The 21506-nt window shown below is 36.6% G+C and overlaps 1 protein-coding gene across 1 annotated transcript in view; it reads right to left on the reverse strand.

Annotated features, from left to right (window-relative positions):
- Positions 1-21506, reverse strand: part of LOC127876767 (protein phosphatase methylesterase 1-like) — a 26753-nt gene continuing 5247 nt past the window's right edge. Inside the window, exons 3-14 of the mRNA XM_052422236.1 lie at positions 21329-21421; positions 18533-18590; positions 17516-17567; positions 16275-16343; positions 10840-11016; positions 10251-10316; positions 9463-9793; positions 9089-9215; positions 8612-8656; positions 7373-7437; positions 5891-5958; positions 1-4308 (exon numbers count right to left, since the gene is read on the reverse strand). Coding sequence (XP_052278196.1) covers positions 4290-4308; positions 5891-5958; positions 7373-7437; positions 8612-8656; positions 9089-9215; positions 9463-9793; positions 10251-10316; positions 10840-11016; positions 16275-16343; positions 17516-17567; positions 18533-18590; positions 21329-21421 — 1170 coding nt within the window. The 3' untranslated portion in view covers positions 1-4289. The remainder of the gene's footprint in view (positions 4309-5890; positions 5959-7372; positions 7438-8611; positions 8657-9088; positions 9216-9462; positions 9794-10250; positions 10317-10839; positions 11017-16274; positions 16344-17515; positions 17568-18532; positions 18591-21328; positions 21422-21506) is intronic.

The raw sequence follows: 21506 nt of genomic DNA on the forward strand, positions 1-21506 counted from the left end.
TCAACAAGGGGAAATTTTATTTTTGCCTTTTAAAAAGGCATTTCTGTATCAAATATGTGCTTTTATTTACACAGCAAAATATTGTAAGCTAAGAAGATTTTCAACTTCTGGAAGCAAACATTTGATATACAACAACAAAATGCACACAACGGTTGCGTATACAACAATGAATGCATCAAACCGGACCTTGAATTATGCAACTATTGTTAAAATATATACAAACATCATAGTAAAAATGTGATTGCATGCGTATGAAGACTGTGACTTGTATGATTTTTGTGAACTCAGTAAAACACACGCAAATAATATTATAAACAAAAAGTAATATGATTTAACAACAATATTTGTAGTTTTCACTAAAACATAATCTAACTTGCTTAAAACGTTTGTGTTATTTTCATTCAACAATGAACAAACAAGTTTTATGTTTGTCAAATTAAAAATATGATAACACATCATCAGTGCAAATCTCCAAAACCACAATAAACAAGAGGGCCAAGATGGCCCTAGTTCGCTCACCTGAGAGGAGTCGGTTCATTCAATCTTTACCAAACGTCAAACTTGACCTAGATATGGTCCAGACAAATATCCTGGTCAAGTTTCATCATTATTGAACCAAAACTCTGGCATATGGAGTGTTTTTGTTTTTGTAAAATTTCACCTGGTGACCTATATTTTGAGTCGACCCCCCTTACCAAACATCAAACTTTGCTTACAAAAATAAATATTATGACCAAGATTCATAAAATCTGAAACAAAATTGTGACCTCTAGAGTGTTTACAAGGATTTTGTATAATATAATGAAAATTTGGAGAATCTAAAGGCATTAATTATGGCATTAATTATGTGATATATATAAAACCAATCTTTTCAACAAGTTTCATGATGATTGGGCAAAAAAATAGACTTCTAGAGTGTTCACACGCTTTTTTTTTACTATGTATAATTATAAGAAAACTGCCCCCCCCCCCCCCAGCAGCCATGTTATTCAACTGACCGTAAACATTTTTGAACTCAACTCTCATATCAAGGAAACAAATATTCTGACCAAATTTCATGAAAATTGTGCCAAAAATGTGACTTCTAGAGTGTACACATGTTTTCACTATATACATATAGAGAAAAATGCCCCACCCACTGGCGGCCATGTTTTTTCACCGATCTGGACCATTTTCGAACTTGTCCGAGATATCAATTAAACCAATGTTTCCACGAACTTTCATGATGATTGGGCAAAAATTGTGACTTCTAGAGTGTTTACAAGGTTTCTCTATAGCAAAATACGGAAAACTGCAACCCCCGGCAGCCATGTTATTCAACTGAACGGAACCATTTTCGAACTCAACTCTCATATCAAGGAAACAAATGGTCTGACCAAATTTCATAAAAATTGGGCCAACAATGTGACTTCTAGAGTGTTCACATCTTTTCACTATATACATATAGAGAAAAAAGCCCCGCCCACTGGCGGCCATGTTTTTTCACCGATCTGGACCATTTTCAAACTCGTCAGAGATATCAATTAAACCAATGTTTTGACCAACTTTCATGATGATTGGGCAACAATTGTGACTTCTAGAGTGTTTACAGGGTTTCTCTATAGCCAAATAAGGTAAACTGCCCCTCCCCCCAGGCAACCATGTTATTCAACTGACCGGAACCGTTTTTCAACAAATGTCCTGACCAAATTTCATGAAAATTGGGCAAAAATGTGACTTCTAGAGTGTTCACATCTTTTCGCTATATACATATAGAGAAAAATTCCCCACCCACTGGCGGCCATGTTTTTTCACTGATCTGGACAATTTTCGAACTCGTCCGAGATATCAATAAAACCAATGTTTTGACAAACTTTCATGATGATTGGGCAAAAATTGTGACTTCTAGAGTGTTTACAAGGTTTCTCTATAGCAAAATAAGGAAAACTGCCCCCCCCCCCCCCCCGGCAGCCATGTTATTCAACTGACTGGAACCATTTTCGAACTTAACTCTCATATCAAGGAAACAAATGTTCTGACCAAAGTTCATTAAAATTGGGCCAAAATGTGATTTCTAGAGTGTTCACATCTTTTCACTATATACAAATAGAGAAAAATGCCCCGCCCACTGGCGGCCTTGTTTTTTCACCTATCTGGACCATTTTCAAACTCGTCCGAGATATCAATAAAACCAATGTTTTGACCAACTTTCATGATTATTGGGAAAAAATTGTGACTTCTAGAGTGTTTACAAGGTTTTTCTCTAGACAAATAAGGAAAACTGCCCCGCCCACTGGCGGCCATGTTTTTCAACGGACCGGTACCACTTTTGAACTCAACCAACATATCATTAAGACAAACATTTTGACAAAGTTACATGCAGTTGGGCATGTAATGTGACTTCAACAGTTCTTACAATTTTTTTCTTTTTTTTTGACCTAGCGACCTAGTTTTTGACCCGGCACGACCCAGTTTCGAACTCGACTGAGATTTCATTGGGACTAAGCTCCTGACCAAGTTTCATGAAGATCTGACAATAAATGTGGCCTCTTGAGTGTTTACAAACAAATGTGGACGGACGGACGGAAAGACGACTGACAAAGACCGGTCACAAAAGCTCATCTGAGCAATCAGGTGAGCTAAAAAAAGGCCCAACGGACCTTGGACCCTCACCTCAGACCCCAAGGGACCATACTTACTCCCCTGTCAGCAACATTTTTTAATGGACCAGATCTTTTTAACTCAGTTGAGATATCATTAAGACAAATTCTATGAGCAAGTTTCGTGATTGTGAAATAAATGTGACCTTTGACGTTAACAAAGTTTCGCTTTAACCATATTAGTACACTTTATTTGATTAGGCCCCAACTAACACAAATTGTTGCACGTCAAACTGATAACAATTACCCTGCTAAAGTGTTGCACATGAAGTCTAATCAGAGGTTCACTTCACAGAAAACTATGGCACGTTTAAACTGTTAGCTATTACGTAATGATTTGGAACAAACTGTACCATTCAAATGGTTATTTTCTGTTATACAAAATACCAAAGATCTATATGTTCATTGATAGATCTTTGAATACATAGAGTATACAATTCAATTATTCAGTAAAATATTTGATTTTTACACCATAAACAGAGTGCATAATTAAAACAGAAATTGTTTCCCCTAATTGTTAAGAATTATTACAATTATCATAATTAAAATTATTAACACTTTGGTATTAGAATCATAACAAGGGCAGATTTTTACCTTCTTAAGTTGTGTGATTCATTTAATCCTAAGAAACAAACAGGCATATTATAAAGTTCCTATTTTAACACTTGCATTGAGTAATTGACTTATAATGATACGCTTGTTCACAGTTTGTTGGATTTATACTTCTGGATTATCCCTTTGTTGTAATCCATGCTTTTTAATTTGAGTGATGCTATATTTAGTTGTTAAAAACAGTTGTAAGCATGTCAAATGAAAGTTAGTACATGTCATTGTGATCAATGTGACAGCTGCAGCATGCTTATTGCACTTCAATCAAATCTCCTATTTTGAATACAGATATTTGTGAAATAAAGGGTTTTTAACTTGATCAGGAGGGACAGAAAGGTTTGGACATCTGTACCAGAAAATTTTGTTAAATCAAGAACATGTTAACTCACGTGTATTTTTTATATTAAATCACATAGTTAAAATTTTATTCAGTAATTGAGTAAATTGCCTTAAAACAGTATTACTCACAAAGGCCAGGAATTACCTTTGTTAAAATATGATAATAAACAATAAATAAAGTAGTACAATAAAATATAATACTGAAATAATATAGTTCATTATTGAAATCCTGCACAACAATTCCTTGGTCAGCTGAGAGAAAAGATTATAAAACTAAGATTCATTCATATTGCTTTATTATGCTCAATTAGTTATCTTATTAATTGAACACATTTTTACAGTGATTTTTGAAAAATATTCAAGATCTGTTAAGCATGAAAAATGAAACAATAAATAGTAACATACCTATCTCCAAATGTAAAATATGTGCTCAGCTTTCCCAAAAAATGCAATAAATATCAACTGGAACAAACAACATTTCTTATACTTATATATAAGTACAAATAGCACAAAACATTGTGTTCAAGCAAGGCTTGTGCATGTAACAAACTCGATTTATGGACAACTGTAAGACACAACCGCCAAATGGTTTTAACTAAGCACTCTGTGCATATACTTTCAACAACCTCATGCAAAAATGGGTTGTACGCCATATGCGGGAACCAAAGCTTCAGACAAGACTTCAGGATTTTCTGTCACTTCTCAACAGCCTGGGAACATACTGAAAATAATAAACACATCAACAATATATAACACATCTTATTTAATAACGGTCAAAATATGTTTGATTTAAATAGCTTGGCCAATGCATTTTAAAAACAGGTCAGCAGCTATGGTCAATTTACAATTGTTCAACTTTATTTTACCTTCAAAACAACTGTAACAGCAGAATCAAACAAGTGCTGATAAAACAATTGAAACATGCTATCTGGAAATGAACCTGTTTATATATGAAAGATGATCATGATTTGTATCAAACTTCCTTTTTGTTTTTAGGATTTCAAATGTTTTTGTTTATCAATTATATGAAGCATTTTGCTTCAATAATGCAACAGATCAAAGCAGCAACAAATATACACGAGCCTCGCTCTGGGAAAACTGGGCTTAACCCTATGCATGCTGGGAAATTTGTCGTCTGCTAAAATGTCGTCTGCTGAATTTCTAAATTTAGCATTTTCTTCGATTTTTTCAAAGAATACTATAAGAATAGCAAACAGTTTGGATCCTGATGAGACGCCACGTTCTGTGGCGTCTCATCTGGATCCGAACCGTTTGCAAAGGCCTTAAAAATTCGGTTCCAGCACTGAAAGAGTTTAAGCATTTGAGTAAAGTATCATCCAAGATTAGCCTGTGTAGTAACTCTGCAAAGATGATCCAAAGCCCGCACTGAAATAGTAGGAGGGTTGGGCATAGGGCTAGCTACCCTACCTTGTTTAAACCTTATTGCTTCAGAAACGCCAAACAGAATAACAACAGACATCACAGATCTGGGAGAAGGTGGACCTGCAGCTGGAGGCGTATGACGCTGGACAGTGAAAGCCAGAATCAACAAGCCGTCAGGCCGAAGACCATCATCACTGCTGATTTAGCACAGAAAAGATCACAAACATTATCAGACAGTCTTATGAAGGGATGACCTGCAAAATCGTTTATGGCAGTCAGCTCACCGGCGCCTTAAAAGTGAGAACCGGAGTGAGGCAAGGCTGCTTACTCTCACCTTTCCAGGTCCTGTTGGCAATAGACTGGGTCATAAAGACCTCAACGGATCAGAAGCTGAACAGAATCCAGTGGACAGTCTGGTTACAGCTGAACCACCTCCACTTTGCTTACAATGTGGCTCTATTTTCTCACTCCACAACATATGTAAGGAAACATTATATCAGACAACTCTAGAATTTGCATCACTATAAGGAAGAGCAAGGTGTTTGAGACAACGCATCTAATGACACACACACATCACATTCCAAGGCGAGGATCTGGAGGAGGTGGATAGCTTCAACCATCTCGGAAGCATTTTGGACAACCAGGGAGGAATGGATGCAGAAGCCCACACAAAAACTACAGGCGATGATGAGATGAGTTTGTGTCGTGCGCACAGGCTAGTCAAGGACGCCACTGTCTGCCTAGATTGGATTGTCGTTTAGCAGTGACTACCTTTAATCGAAATATTATATAAAAGCGAAAAAAACTATTATCAGTGATTAGCCTGAGCATTAAGGGATGATACATGATGCACACGCAATAAGCCCTGTTTTTTCCCAGAAAGCAGCTCATATAAAAAATAGCTCCATGTAGTAACATACGGTTCAAAGTTTGCAGTTGCCTGAGCCATTTTGTATCTGGTCAGAAACGTAGCCAGCGCTTCCGCCACCTGGAAAACATCATTTAAAAAGGTCCAGTTATAAAATGAATACATAAAAAACATTTTGAACTATTTTTTAAAAACAATATTCTTTCAATGTAAGTAAACCTATTCACACCTTTCCTAATTAAGGTTACTGAAATAACTCTAAGTTTTCTGACAATCTACATTTTCGAACATACCGATTTTCATCCATAATTAAAAACTCTAAATTTGAGGACAGTCAATTTTACACCGCTATATAACCAAGTTCGGCCATGTTTTGCTTATCTGGTTACCCTTCAATAATGTGTTTTTACAACAGGATTAAAGTCATAAAACCTGGCAGATGAATGCCTGAGGGCAATCGACCATTGCGTAATTGGGTCGATTACCATGTAAACCAGTAATAAACAATGGTTTCTTCCAACAGCGTTTAAAAATGATAATTTTGTATAATGTATAAAGAAAGCACTATGTTTAATGGTTTTACTATTTTATATATAATGTCAGGTAAGTGATTGCAAAGATGTGAAGTTGTATTTATTTCAAAGCAGAGAAAGAAGAGTACAACACATTAAAATTATTCCACATTGATTTATTGATTTTATTTCAATATAATAATTTACAAACACACATAACATACATGTCTCAAAAGTTTTGGACACCTGTATTTTTTAAATATTTCGAACAAAAAGCAAATTTATTAATATCAAGAGTCTGAAAACTTGAGACTAATTACAACAGCCTGATGCAAGTAGCTAACCTATTTCTGGTTCACATACTTATGCAAGTAACTGTTAAGTGATATTTTTTTAGGTTTGGGAGATTGGCTGACTCGTCTTGATCGACAGCCTTTAATACTACCAAGTAAGCTAGCCATCTCAGATCAAATGTCACATAAAACTTACATAACAAGAGATGTGTTTGTTAGAAACACAATGCCCCCTATTGCGCCGCTTTGAAGCCATATATTTAACCTTTAACGTTGAGGGATGACCTTGACCTTTCACCACTCAAAATGTGCAGCTCCATGAGATACACATGCATGCCAAGTATCAAGTTGCTATCTTCAATATTGCAAAAGTTATCGCAAAACTTTAACCAAGGTTAAAGTTTTAGGTAAAAGTTTTGGGACAGAATGACAGACAGATAGGCCAAAAACAATAAACCCCCGATCATTCGATCCGGGGGCACAAAAAATCTATAGCAAAAAAAACAAAGGTGTTGAAAAGATAACATTGGTCTTCTATAAAATTAAACAAAACAAGCATAAGCATCATTGTGGTTATTCATTGACTTAATTATTTTCTCTGATTTTGTGTGCATATTTCAGCAGTGTACGTGTTACGTCTAGGCTTAACAACACACTCATACTGAATATTTTTGGTACAGGTTACCATGGTAATCCCACTGACCCCTAGAGAAGGTGAAGGTCACTGACCTGTTCTGGCACATCCTCATGTACTGCATGGCCACTCTTGGGAAGAACTTGCATTTGGAATTTGCCTGAAGTAATTTTGTAAACGTTTTATTTGAGCCTCTCTTGGGAAAACAGGGCTTAATGCATATGTGAAGTGTCATTCAATATGAGCCTGTGGAGGGACGACACTCTTTCCACTTTTATGTATTTTTTTAAGGATGAATCTGCTGAGCAAAAATCGAGTTTAGCCAGAAAGTGTTGTCCTTTATTAGCCTGTGTAGACTGCACACACATTAAGACCCGTTTTCCTGAAGTGAGGCTTATTTGTATGTTTCTTTTAGGATTTTTTGCTATTTTCAGCAGTATTTAAGTCACATTATTCCGGTCTATTAAATTAATCACAGCTTTTCTGTGTTAGCTGGTTTACCAGTACTAAGACACATAGTTATGCCAGTAACGGACAATTGTGCTACAGAAATCTGAGGCATGGTGACAATGGCTGTAGACATAAATTCATGTCAACTGGAATCAAACTCGCAATCCTTGGATTAGTATTCCAACTGAGGAAGCCAGCCTGAAGTTCACGTTCTAATCAAAAGCCATAATCTTGAAGTAACACATTTTATCAGTACTAAGGAAAATGTGACAGATCTATTAAAGCATAATTCACACAGTAAAATCATTACCCAGTGGATTGAATATGTCTAAACTGTATGATTTTGAGGCAAATTTACAGATTTCATGCAAATACCGTAAATTGTCAGGTTTTCATTTCCTTTTGCTTTACTTAAGACCAACCTTTTAACAATTAGTGTGTATGCTAAAGCTTAAATTGTTGTAGAGAAAAATAATTCACTGCTAAAATTAACCTGAAAATGAACAACAATAACAATGAAGCTGCTTAATGCAAAAATGGGTCTTATGTCATGTGTGGCTTATGAATCAGCGCAGTTTGGTCAGGAGCTTCCCTGCTTGCTATGATGTCATGCTAGGCTTGTGGTCTCATTAGCGGGCAGGATCATTCTAGTCCAGACTGCAAGATTTCGCAGGCTGGTCAGGAGCTACCCTGGCCTTATTGGCATAAGCCTATTTTGGCATAAATCAGCTATGCAGCAGTGAAAGCTGGCCTGAAGTTTAGGCAGCATTTAATAATAATAGCATGCACACTATTAAAAGAAAGAATTTCTCTACTGATTGAGACAGTGGAACAAGTAAAAGGTAACATAACTAAATATGTATGGAAAACAAAGAAAAATATACCTTGCATCTGCCCAATGGTTAGGTCTTTGTCTAGCCTGTCTACACCTGAAATGAAAAACACAGAAAGTTAGTGCAAACTATTGCTGAAAGCAATTTGCATACAGCACATTGTGCATTATTTGAAGAATCTTAGCTGCATGATTAGAAATGCTTAAATGGAACAATAGAATATTCAGACAATAACACAAATCTTTTTAGTTGGTGATTTTGTATTATAATTCTATTCTTTGAAATCTATAAGTATGTACTGTTGGAAGTATATCACATCATTCTTATGCCCATGAGATTTCTTTATACTTCAGCAAATCGTCAATGAAGTCTCTCTGTACACTGTCAACATTTAGTTCTTAAAACCAGGACTGCCACAATTAGTAATAATAGGTAGAGTGTAATTAAGGGAAAATTGACAAGACAAACGAGCTCATTATTACAAGCAACATGATGAAACAGTCTTCAAACATGTTGTAAGTAGCCAACCTGCTAGGAGCAACATCTTGGGCACTTCACATGAGAGGAATTTGCTGGAGAGGCCCTCAAACCACCCCCTCCAGAAGGGCTCTGTCTGAGACAGGTCTATACGCCAGGTGTACTGGTGGGGCTGAGGCTGCAAGAATCACAGAAAGATAATTGGAGCCTAGTACTGGCTGTCTGAGACAGGTCTATACGCCAGGTGTACTGGTGGGGCTTGGGCTGCAAGAATCACAGACAGATAATTGGAGCCTAATACTGGCCATATGAGACAGGTCTCAAAATACTGGAACCATTCACTTACACATTTAACATCATTATTGTCCATACAACTTAAGAACAAATACATTTAAACTAATAGTAGAACAAAAGGTAAAAAGAACCTCTGGAACTTTGAACTCTGCTGCACTATGACCTTTGTTCTTGTTGTCCGATTGTTGGGACCTTTGACCTTCTGCCACTGTCTGATTGGCTGATGGCGAATGGTGAACAGCAGCATGACCATCCAACACATCATGATAGGCTGGCTTTGAACTTTGAATTTCATTTTCCTCCTCCTCCTCCTCCGGTTCTTCCTCCTCCATAATAGCATCAACATGTGTAGTTTTGTGCAAAGTTTCAGGGACAGAAGGGGTGTGTGTGGCAGGGGCCTCGTTGGGGTCTGCATGATGCTGATGGTCCAGTTCTGAGGAGGCTGTCTCATTAGTATCCACCCTGTATGTGGAGCCAAGCATAAGTAACAGTGGAACAGGATTTAGCAATAGATTGAACAGTCATTTCGCATGCATGTGTGTGTGTATTTCAAAGTTAATGAAGTCCTCCAGCACTTTGGCTGCATAATGTGAGACCTGGAATGTGTCCCACCATTTTTGTCTATTTAACTTACTATACATCTAGAAAGTTTTGATGAATTTTATATTGTAGCTGCAATTTACAGCAAGAAATTCTGATACTATAAGAACTATAAGATATTTAATTTTGATATGGTCTTGTTATATGGAGTACTTGGAGGAAACCCCAGCTAACAAGTATGGTGGCCCCCAAAAAACATATGCACTTTCAGCAGAGATTGAAACAGCGTCATCTAGGTCACTATTTTGTCATAAGGCCATCAGTTGGGTTTTCTATTTATAAAATGATTATTAATTAAATATGGCATGAATATATTCACCTTTTCATCTGGCCAACCATGGACACCTTGGCAGAATCCAGGTTTCTCACCTGACCACTCCGCACACTCAAGAAAAAAGATTGAATTAGCATACATGAATATTTTTCTAATCAGAGGTTAATTTATAACCAATTAAATCCAATGATATGTCCTTTTAAATAATCATTAACATACAGTAAATGGGAATTTCAAACGCAACACATGCAAAAAAGGTAAATTGGTAATTATCATCTTGAAAAAATTGTTCCAAAACTGTTCAGTATAGTGTGCTTTGATTGACGAAATGCGTATTTGTCAATTGTGTCTTGTTCTGATAAAACTGGGCATAATACATGTGCGTAAAGTGTCGTCCCAGATTACAGGCTAATCACAGGCTAATCAGGGACGACACTTTCCGCCTAAACTTGATTTTCGGTAAGGAGGGACTTGTTTTGAAACTAAAAATACCATATAAGCGGAAAGTGTCGTCCCTGATTAGCCTGTGCGGACTGCACAGGCTAATCTGGGACGACACTTTATGCACATGAATTAAGCCCAGTTTTCTCAGAATAAGACACATTTAATTGTTGTTTTGTTTCCTCTTACTCACCACCACTCGATAGCGTGTTCCATGGACTTGAACACCTTGGGTCTGCCCCTCAGGAAGGACTGCATACTCGTGAGAGCCTCCAGAGCAGTGCCCTCTACGACGTCAATCACGATAAGTCCCGCCAGCGAGGGGATCATACCTCCCACTGCTGTGTGCACAGCTATCGCTCCTCCCATACTGTACATGGAAATCATGGTTTACCTTTAAAAGCACTGTGAAATGAGCCTCGTTTTGGGAAAACTGGCCTTAAAGCATGTGCGAAAATTGCTGTCCCAGCCTGTGCAGTTTGCAGAGGCTAGTTAGAGTTGACACTTTCCGCTTTTAAGCAATTTTTTGTTCACGGGTCTCATCTGACAGAAAATCCAGTCTATGGGGAAAGTGTTGTCCTGGAATAGCTTGCACAAACTGCACATCTGAGATGACACTTTACACACATGCATTAAGCCCAGTTTTCATAGAATGAGGCTGAAATAATGGCATTACTTTGAATTCCATTAACACTCAAAATCAATGAATACTTTGTAAAATAAAGTTAACCCATATAAAAATCAGTTTTTCTTATAGCAATAGTCAACATTTGAACAATAGATGTGGTCTGGTAAAATTGATTTATCGAGATACAAAAGGCTCGCTTTAAGCGAATGTGAGATCGGCTTCAGGCAGCCTTGGAAGTATGGCGTAGTTATCATGAATAATAATTATGTCCTGCTCTTAGCAATTCAGCAACATTAATGAGAAGAGAGCGTGCAAAAATAAAACTGTATGTGGCAATACATAACTGAATGGAACTGTGTCAGGAAAAGAATGTGATTTTCCCATGATTTTGAAGTTGCCGGTTAATATCTATTAAAATAGCTTGTAGAACAAACCGAAAGAACAGGCAAGTGAGCTCTTTAAAACTATGTTACTTGTTTTAAGATTTTCCTATTTTAATTAACCTTGGCACTTTTTGTTGGAGTAAGTTTGTATATAGCAGAATATTATTGGGTAGTGTTTATAGATTTTTAAGAGAACAATAAACAAGAGCTGTCAGAGGACAGCGCGCTCGACTATTCGAGTGCTTGACAGTATAACGTAAGCCATCATTGGCAAATTGTTCATATTCAATAATTTATTAGACGATCTTTCAACAAGAGGGCCATGATGGCCCTGAATCGCTCACCTGACTCATTAAGATCAGATGAAAACTATGACCTCTATTGTCTACACAATGCTTTTCTATGATTTGACCTAGTGACCTAGTTCCTGACTCTAGATGACCCAAATACAATCCCAATCCAGATTTCATCAAGATAAACATTCTGACCACAGTTCATAAATATTGGATGAAAACTGTGACCTCTATTGTCAACACAAGGTTTTTCTATTTATTTGACCTAGATTTTTACCCCAGATGACCCAAATACAATCCCACCCAGATTTCATCAAGAATTCTGACCAAATTTCATAAAGGTTGGATGAAAACTGTGATCTCTAATGTCTACACAAGGTTTTTCTATTATTTGACCTAGTGACCTAGTTTTTGACCCCAGATGACCCAAATAAAATCCCAACCCAGATTTCATCAAGATAAACATTCTGACCAAATTTCATAAAGATTGGATGAAAACTGTGACCTCTATTGTCTACAGAAGGTTGTTCTATTATTTGACCTAGTGACCTTGTTTTTGACCCCAGATGACCCAAATACAATCCCAAACCGGATTTCATCAAGATAAACATTTTGACCAAATTTCATCAAGATTGGATGCAAACTGTGACCTCTACTGTCTACACAAACAAATTGTTGACGGACGGACGCACGGACACACGCAGGCACGCACAACGGACGCCGGACATCACACGATCACATAAGCTCACTGTGTCACTTCATGACAGGTGACCTAAAAATATGTGTCGGAGATAAACATGAACAGTTGTGGTTAAAATCCCATAGAAACAAGGGCTGTTTGTAAAACATGCATGCCCCCCTATATGGGCTATAAGTTGTAGTAGCAGCCATTGTGTGAATACGTTTTTTGTCACTGTGAATTGTGGTGGTGGTGGTGGTGGTGGTGGTGTAGTAGTAGTAGTAGTAGTAGTAGTAGTAGTAGTAGTAGTAGTAGTAGTAGTAGTAGTAATAGTAGTTGTAGTAGTAGTAGTAGTAGTAGTAGTAGTAGTAGTAGTAGTAGAAGTAGTAGTAGTAGTAGTAGTAGTAGTAGAAGTAGTAGTAGAAGTAGTAGTAGTAGTAGTAGTAGTAGTGGTAGTAGTAGTAGTAGTAGTAGTAGTGGTAAAAGTAGTAGTAGTAGTGGCAGTAGTAGTAGAAGTAGTAATAGTAGACGTGGTGGTGGTGGTGGTGGTGGTAGTAGTACTAGTAGTAGTAGTACTAGTAGTAGTAGTAGTAGTAGTACTAGTAGTCGTAGTAGTAGTAGTAGTAGTAGTAGTAGTAGTAGTAGTAGTAGTAGTAGTGGTAGTAGTAGTAGAAGTAGTAGTAGTAGTAGTAGTAGTAGTAGAAGTAGTAGTAGTAGTAGTAGTAGTAGTAGTAGTAGTAGTAGTAGTAGTAGTAGTAGTAGTAGCAGTAGCAGTAGCAGTAGCAGTAGCAGCATTACAAGACCAATACTTAAGAATGATCAAATGGGACAAGGTAACATAGCACCAGCAGTAAATATGGGGCTCATTTACAGGTCAGATTTGGAATCTCTGCTGTAAAATGAGATTTTGAATGAATTAAAGGGAGGCAAATCTGTAATAAAAAGAACATGCATAAACCGTAGTTGTTTCCCTTGTTTGAACCATGCTAAATCCTTACAAGTTTGGAAAGAATTGGATGAAAAATTTGGACTTTATTGCATAAACACCATTTTCTCAATTCAAGGGGAGGTAATTCTGTACTTCATGGACCAATAATGCTCATTTTTTGTAGGGTTTGTGTCCTCATTGATATAAAGACACTGTGCAAATTTGGAAAGGATCGGACAAAAAATGTGGAAGATTTTTGAAAGTTTTCACAAAATAGGCAAAAACGAATAAACATGCAAAGTTCAACGAGCTCCTGCGGCCATGTTTTTTGACGAATCAAATTTCTTTGAACAACTTTTTCAGGGGAGCCCTCAAAGGTCATCCCTGTGAAATTTTTTGAAAATCTGATGAGCGGTTTCTGACAAGAAGATTTTTTAAGGTTTTTACCATATATGGTCATGGCGGCCATCTTGGTTATGTGATCAAATTTTTTTTAACAATTCTTTTGTCCCATGACCTAGGGATGCTCCACATGAAATTTAGTTGAAATTGGCTCAATGGTTTAGTAGAAGAAGATGTTTACAAATTTGTATACGGACGGACGGACGGACGGACGCCGGACGCTGAGTGATCACAATAGCTCACCTCGAGCTATCGCTCAGGTGAGCTAAAAATAAAAAAAGGAAAAAAAAAATAAATTGGGGAGGGGGGAGGGTTGATAGGGGGTATAATGTGGGGTGTGGTAATTTATTAGACGATCATTCAAAAACAAGAGGGCCAAGATGGCCCTAGTTCGCTCACCTGAGAGGAGTCGGTTCATTCAATCTTTACCTAATGTCAAACTTGACCTAGATATTGACCAGACAAACATCCTGGTCAAGTTTCATCATTATTGAACCAAAACTCTGGCATATGGAGTGTTTTAGTTTTGTAAGAATTGAAATGGTGACCTATATTTTTAATTGACCCCCCTTACCAAACATCAAACTTTGCTTACAAGGATTTTGTATAATATAATTAAAATTTGGACAATCTAGGAGCAAAAATTATGGCATTAATTATGTGATTTTGCTCATCATCAAACTTGACTGAGATCTTTCAGCAACTTTGATAAAGAATGCTTGAGAAATGTGATTGTTAGAGTGTTTACAAACCAAATGTGGAAGGACAGACAGCGGACAAAGACCAATCCTAAAACCTCACCAGAGCAATCAGGTGAGCTAAAAAGTGTGTTTCACCGATCTGAGCCATTTTCCAACTTGTCCAAGAAATCAATAAAACCAATAAATTGACTAAGTTTCATGATGATTAGGCAAAATATGTGACTTCTATAGTGTTCGATCACAGGGTTTCTCTCTATTTAGTCACATAAGGAAAACTGCCCCACCTCCCTGGCAGCCATGTTTATTGACCCATCGGGACCATTTGCAAACTCATCTGAGATATATATATAAAACCAATCTTTTCACCAAGTTTCATGATGATTGGGCAAAAAATGTGACTTCTAGAGTGTTCACAAGCTTTTTGTTGCTATATATGTATAAGAAAACTGCCCCCAACCCCCGGCAGCCATGCTATTCAACTGACCGGAACCATTTTCCAACTCAACTCTCATATCAAGGAAACAAATGTTCTGACCAAATTTCATGAAAATTGGGCCAAGAATGTAACTTCTAGAGTGTTCACATGTTTTCACTAAATACATATAGAGAAAAATGCCCCGCTCACTGGTGGCCATGGTTTTTCACCAATCTGGACCATTTTTGAACTTGTCCGACATATCAATAAAACCAATGTTTTGATTAACTTTCATGATGATTGGACTAACATTGTGACTTCTAGAGTGTTTACAAGGTTTCTCTATAGCCAAATAAGGAAAACTGCCCCGCCCACTGGCGGCCATGTTTTTCAACAGACCAGAACCACTTTTGAACTCAATCAAGATATCATTAAGACAAACATTTTGACAAAGTAACATGAAGATTGAACATAAAATGTGACTTCTACAGTGTTAACAAGGTTTTTCTTTTTTTAGACCTATAACCTAGTTTTTGACCCGGCACAACCCAGTTTCGAACTCGGACGAGATTTTATTGGAGCAAAGCTTCTGACCAAGTTTCATGTGGCCTCTAGAGTGTTTATGAGCAAATGTTAACGGACCGACGGACAAAGACCGGTCAGAAAAGCTCACCTGAGCAATCAGGTGAGCTTAAAATGGCATTACTTGAAGAAAACAAAGGGGTTGTTTTGCTTAAAGTTCTTTTTTAAAATATCTTACCAGTATTTATTTCAGCTTGACTTTGCTAAATTTCTGAGGTTAATTATCAGAGGGTAATTAGCACATTTTACAGACAGTCTCCTGAGTACAACCAGTACTTGGTATATTGAAGAAAAATTTCAACTTTCACAGCATGGTGATCAAATACACAATTTTCAAAATCTTCAACAGCCTCTGTTAGATGGCGACAAGTTTGATTTTACCCCCCAAATCTCCTGAGTAGGGACAATTTTGTTCAGTAGATAAGTAAATGCAACCAAAGACATTTTTATTGATGGCCTTGTGTGGTTAACAGCACATTTTGCTTGGTTAGTTATGATAATCATAATAAATATCAAAACTTTGCCAAAAACATTCAATATTACATCTTTGAAAAAACTTAAAGTCTATCACAATTCATGTAGTGGAATTTCATTCTAAATAAAACATCCCCCTCTACCTATGTCCCACCAGGACAATGGGTGGTGGTTCCTCTCCAAATAGCTCACGTACCACTCCACCAACATCACTGAAATATACATGAAATAAAGCTTTGTCATAAATGTGAGTATTATGACACACTACATTTTGACAGCTATTTTCATGGGAAAAAATTATGAAATTTAGGACAATTGTGGATGAAAAAGTGGTTTTGAACATTTACCCTACATGGTGATAACAGTTTTAACTTAATTGCTTGAGAAAAGTGGAAGTAGTATCACATTTTTTTGGGACCGATCAGCAGACCAACCTACAAAATTACACAACGACAGAGTAACTCCAATATACCCACTTTCATCCTATGCAACAATAACAGGCTTGCCTTATGCACTGACAGTTTTATTAAATATGCGAGAGCATACGCACAAGAATATTTATTGTGCATGAAGCAGCTCAATATAAGATAAAAACAAGGGACAAAATTGTCACAAAACCAGGTTTTCATTGTGAAAAAAAAATCTGATAAAGGGAGAAAACTCAAACTGAACTTTTGAAATGAACAAACAAAATTAACCCCCTTTGTAAGTTTGTTTTTAAAAAAAATCTATTTTTAGTCGTGGCGACCTTGACATTGGAGATATTGACGTGATTCTTTCGTGCGACACACCGTCCCATGATGGTGAACAAATGTGCCAAATGATTTTAAAATCTCACAATGAATGACATAGTTATGGCCAGGACAAGCTCATTTATGGCCATTTTTTACCTTTGAACTCAAAGTGTAACCTTGACCTTGGAGATATCGACGTAATTATTTCGCGCGACAAACCGTCCAATGATGGTGAACAAATAGTGCCAAATGATTTAAAAATCTGACAATGAACGACATAGTTATGGCCCGGACAAGCTTGTTCCGCCCGCCCGCCAGCCCGCCAGCAGCCCGCCCGCATTCGCCAATCTAATAACCAGTTTTTTTCCTTCGGAAAACCTGGTTAATGAAAAGAAGCAATATTCATAACTGATTCCAGTAAATCTGTTAATTTCCTTGGTACATGTATCTTCACATGCTATTAGTTTTGGAAAAGAAGAGAGTATTTTTTCAACTAAAAAGAAAAGTTATAATTTAAATATGTCGCAGTAACTTTCATACAAGGCCCTATACTTTTTGAATTCTGACATTTTTTGCAGACAGCGCAAACCTACAGTCCCATCATAGGGGACTAAAAAGTATCAGTTTGCATTTGTATGTGAAATTCTAACCTGGACATTACTTCAGCAGAAAGGTTTGTTTCATCTGTAGAGACACTGTCACCTGTCAGAGAAAGTATAATAAGATACAATCCAAAATCGGTTCTGTCTGTATACAAATTTCATGTAATAATCTTTTGCCCATATTATATGACATTACATTTGAGACGCATTGTAACAAATGAAAAGAAGCGTAACAATAAATAAATTATTTCTAAGTTGATCACTTAACACCTTTCTAGCGACTATCGATTTGCCGATTATCGTTTGAAATTAAAAGGTGATAATTAAGTTGTTTTTTACCCACAAACTATGCTATTGTAAAGCAATATGTCAACCAAATTGTATATTAATTACGTATTTGCTAGGTAACTGGTTTTTATTTTCTGCAGTCAAAGGATATGCACATTTTATTTAATGTGCAAAACACCTACAATTTTTCGGACTGTCGTTTTCAGATACATTATTTTTTGTCAATTATAATTGCATTAATTTATTTTCGAAGTTCTTTATAGAAGAAATAGAATGACGAATACACATGCGGTGATACGGACGGTGTGGTTTATAATATTTCTTATCGTATTCACATGAAATTGCAATTGGAAAGACTATAAATAATAACAAATAGTAAGGGCTCTGGGTGGGGTGAATACAATGAAAAGAAGATGCACCATATACAACATTTTCTATTAAAAGAATAAATAAATAAAAATATTTGCCTTCCTACCTACCCTAATTTTTTTGGCCATGTCAGTGGAAGCAAACACTTTTGTTTAGGCCTTATGCCATATGCATTCACACAGTCTGGTTAGGAGGATAGGCTTATCAGGCATGAAACTGCTTTTATGGAATTATTGTGTAAAGGATATCTCTATTAAGTGTCGTTTCTGGTTAGCATTTATTGACTGCACAGGCTAATCTGGGACGACACATCACGCACATGCATTAAGCCCTGTTTTCGCAGAGCAAGACTCAAATAGATTAAATGAAACTCGGAACCCCATTTTTTTTGCAAGCACTGGGACTCACCATGTCCCCTAAGATCAATGGCAGCACATCGACACTTCACCAAGTGGGACACAGCGCTCTGGAAGTAGGACATACTTTGGTTAACATTGATGTACACTACTAAAATAACCATTTAAGTTGTGTTAATCAATTAAAAAGCATTTCACAACAAGCATATCACTCAAAAGAGGTACATTTTTTTGGGCTACATCACTTTTTAGATACACATTATACAAAATACATAATTTTATGCAAGATATAAAGTACTTCTATTGTAATACTAGGCAAAAGCGTTCTTGAGTTATCATCCGAAAACCATTTTACTATTTCGGGTCACCGTGACCTTGACCTTTGACCTAGTGACCTAAAAATCAATAGGGGTCATCTGCGAGTCATGATCAATCTACCCATGAAGTTTCATGATCCTAGGCGTATGCGTTATTGAGTTATCATCCGGAAACCATTTTACTATTTTGGGTCACCGTGACCTTGACCTTTGACCTAGTGACCTCAAAATCAATAGGGGTCATCTGCTAGTCACGATCAATGTATATATGAAGTTTCATGATCCTAGCCCCAAGCATTCTTGAGTTATCATTTGGAAACCACCTGGTGGACGGACCAACCGACAGACCGACCGACCGACATGTGCAAAGCAATATACCCCCTCTTCTTCGAAGGGGGGCATAATAAAATGAGTGTTTTGACACCAACCAATACTAATATATAACATTAAAACATATAATAAAAGAATCTGGCTGGTTAGATAGCTATTGTTCAGATAACAAACATAAATTTACATAAGTAATATATTTTCATATTCACACCCAAATCATTTATTTTATGTCTAACTCCAAGGTACAGAAAACTATCTGTTATTAATTTTTCAATTTGTGCTTGTATTTTGCAGATCAGTCATGTCGCACGCTTGCAGCATGAGAGTCACGTTTTAATTAAGCTTTAAATCACGCTCTCATGCTGAATGGTAAGTTTGATATTTGTTAAATGAGCATTTCTCATACATTGATATTTTTGGGAACAAAATATAAAAGTGTTGATTCTAGACTGTAAAGGCCATTTTGGGTTCGACTTTGGACAATTTTGATTTCATTTTAATTGATCTTTATAAAGAAGATTCTTCTCAGCTCCTGTCTCTATTAGTATCTAATGAGAATGCTTGTTTAGAGAGCTGCTCCTGTCTCTATTAGTATCTAATGAGAATGCTTGTTTAGAGAGCTGCTCCTGTCTCTATTAGTATCTAATGAGAATGCTTGTTTAGAGAGCTGCTCCTGTCTCTATTAGTATCTAATGAGAATGCTTGTTTAGAGAGCTGCTCCTGTCTCTATTAGTATCTAATGAGAATGCTTGTTTAGAGAGCTGCTCCTGTCTCTATTAGTATCTAATGAGAATGCTTGTTTAGAGAGCTGCTCCTGTCTCTATTAGTATCTAATGAGAATGCTTGTTTAGAGAGCTGCTCCTGTCTCTATTAGTATCTAATGAGAATGCTTGTTTAGAGAGCTGCTCCTGTCTCTATTAGTATCTAATGAGAATGCTTGTTTAGAGAGCTGCTCCTGTCTCTATTAGTATCTAATGAGAATGCTTGTTTAGAGAGCTGCTCCTGTCTCTATTAGTATCTAATGAGAATGCTTGTTTAGAGAGCTGCTCCTGTCTCTATTAGTATCTAATGAGAATGCTTGTTTAGAGAGCTGCTCCTGTCTCTATTAGTATCTAATGAGAATGCTTGTTTAGAGAGCTGCTCCTGTCTCTATTAGTATCTAATGAGAATGCTTGTTTAGAGAGCTTTCCAAAGATTTGTCCTTAATTCTTTGGTCTGTAATTTTCAATATTCAGCCTGGACAAATATTTACATCAAAGGATTAAATATCCAGAATATACCATTATATAACGTTACAATGGTTTATTTAATATAAATAAAGTTTTTAACAAGTTTGCCTTTTAGTTATTGTCCATGTAGCATGGGTATACACAATATGACATCATGTACCTAGCTTATCAACAAACATAAAGATTATGCAATAGTAATCAAGTTTAACGCAAGATTTCTTCATAATAGTGTTGTTTATTATTGTTTAATATTATTATTTGACATTTGTTTGTATTGGCTTTCTATAACTGTTTTGTTATGCCAAGTAATCTATTCAAACACTTAACTAGTATACAGAGTGATGCAGGCACAATATCTTCACAGCATTAGTATTAAGATTGTTTTTATTATTTTGTATTAAACTTGTTTAACATAAAAGTTTCACATGTGCTACTGTTATAGTGTCATATAATAAATTGCTTTGAATATCTTTATCACAGTTTATTAACTTAATAATCACTTTAAACGCCATTTGCTCTTACTTAAATTTGATTAATTCCCCATGTTGTTTAAGTATTTATTGTAGTTGACGAAAAATTGCATAAAAGCGAAAGTGTTGTCCTTGATTTGCCTGTGTGGAATTCATAGGCTAATCTGGGACATCACTTTAACCCTTTGCATGCTGGGAAATTTGTCGTCTGCTAAAATGTTGTCTGCTGAATTTATAAAAATACGATTTTCTTCGATTTTTTTTTCAAATAATACTATCAGAATAGCAAACAGTTTGGATCCTGATGAGACGCCACGTTTTGTGGCGTCTCATCTGGATCCAAACTGTTTGCAAAAAAAGCCTTTAAAATCCGGTTCCAGCGCTTAAAGGGTTAAGCACAAGCCCCATTTCCCCAGAGAAGGTCTCATATATTAGTGATTTTCATTTGAAATAAGCATACATATCCTTCTTAAGAAAATACATCAGCCATGGAGCTGCTTACCGACAGAGCTGCCCATGAAAGGGCAGAGAAACCTCCTCCATGCAGGAATAGAAGAACAGGGCCTTCTGTTCCACACTCATATACACGAAATATCTGATAGCTTAGATAAGGGGGGTTATGAATTTCAACAAAAGAATGGGATGTGTATTGCAATTTTTTATCAGAAGGAGGTATTCAG

This window comes from Dreissena polymorpha, chromosome 4 (assembly GCF_020536995.1).
Source record: "Dreissena polymorpha isolate Duluth1 chromosome 4, UMN_Dpol_1.0, whole genome shotgun sequence".
Taxonomy (NCBI): Eukaryota; Metazoa; Mollusca; class Bivalvia; order Myida; family Dreissenidae; genus Dreissena; species Dreissena polymorpha.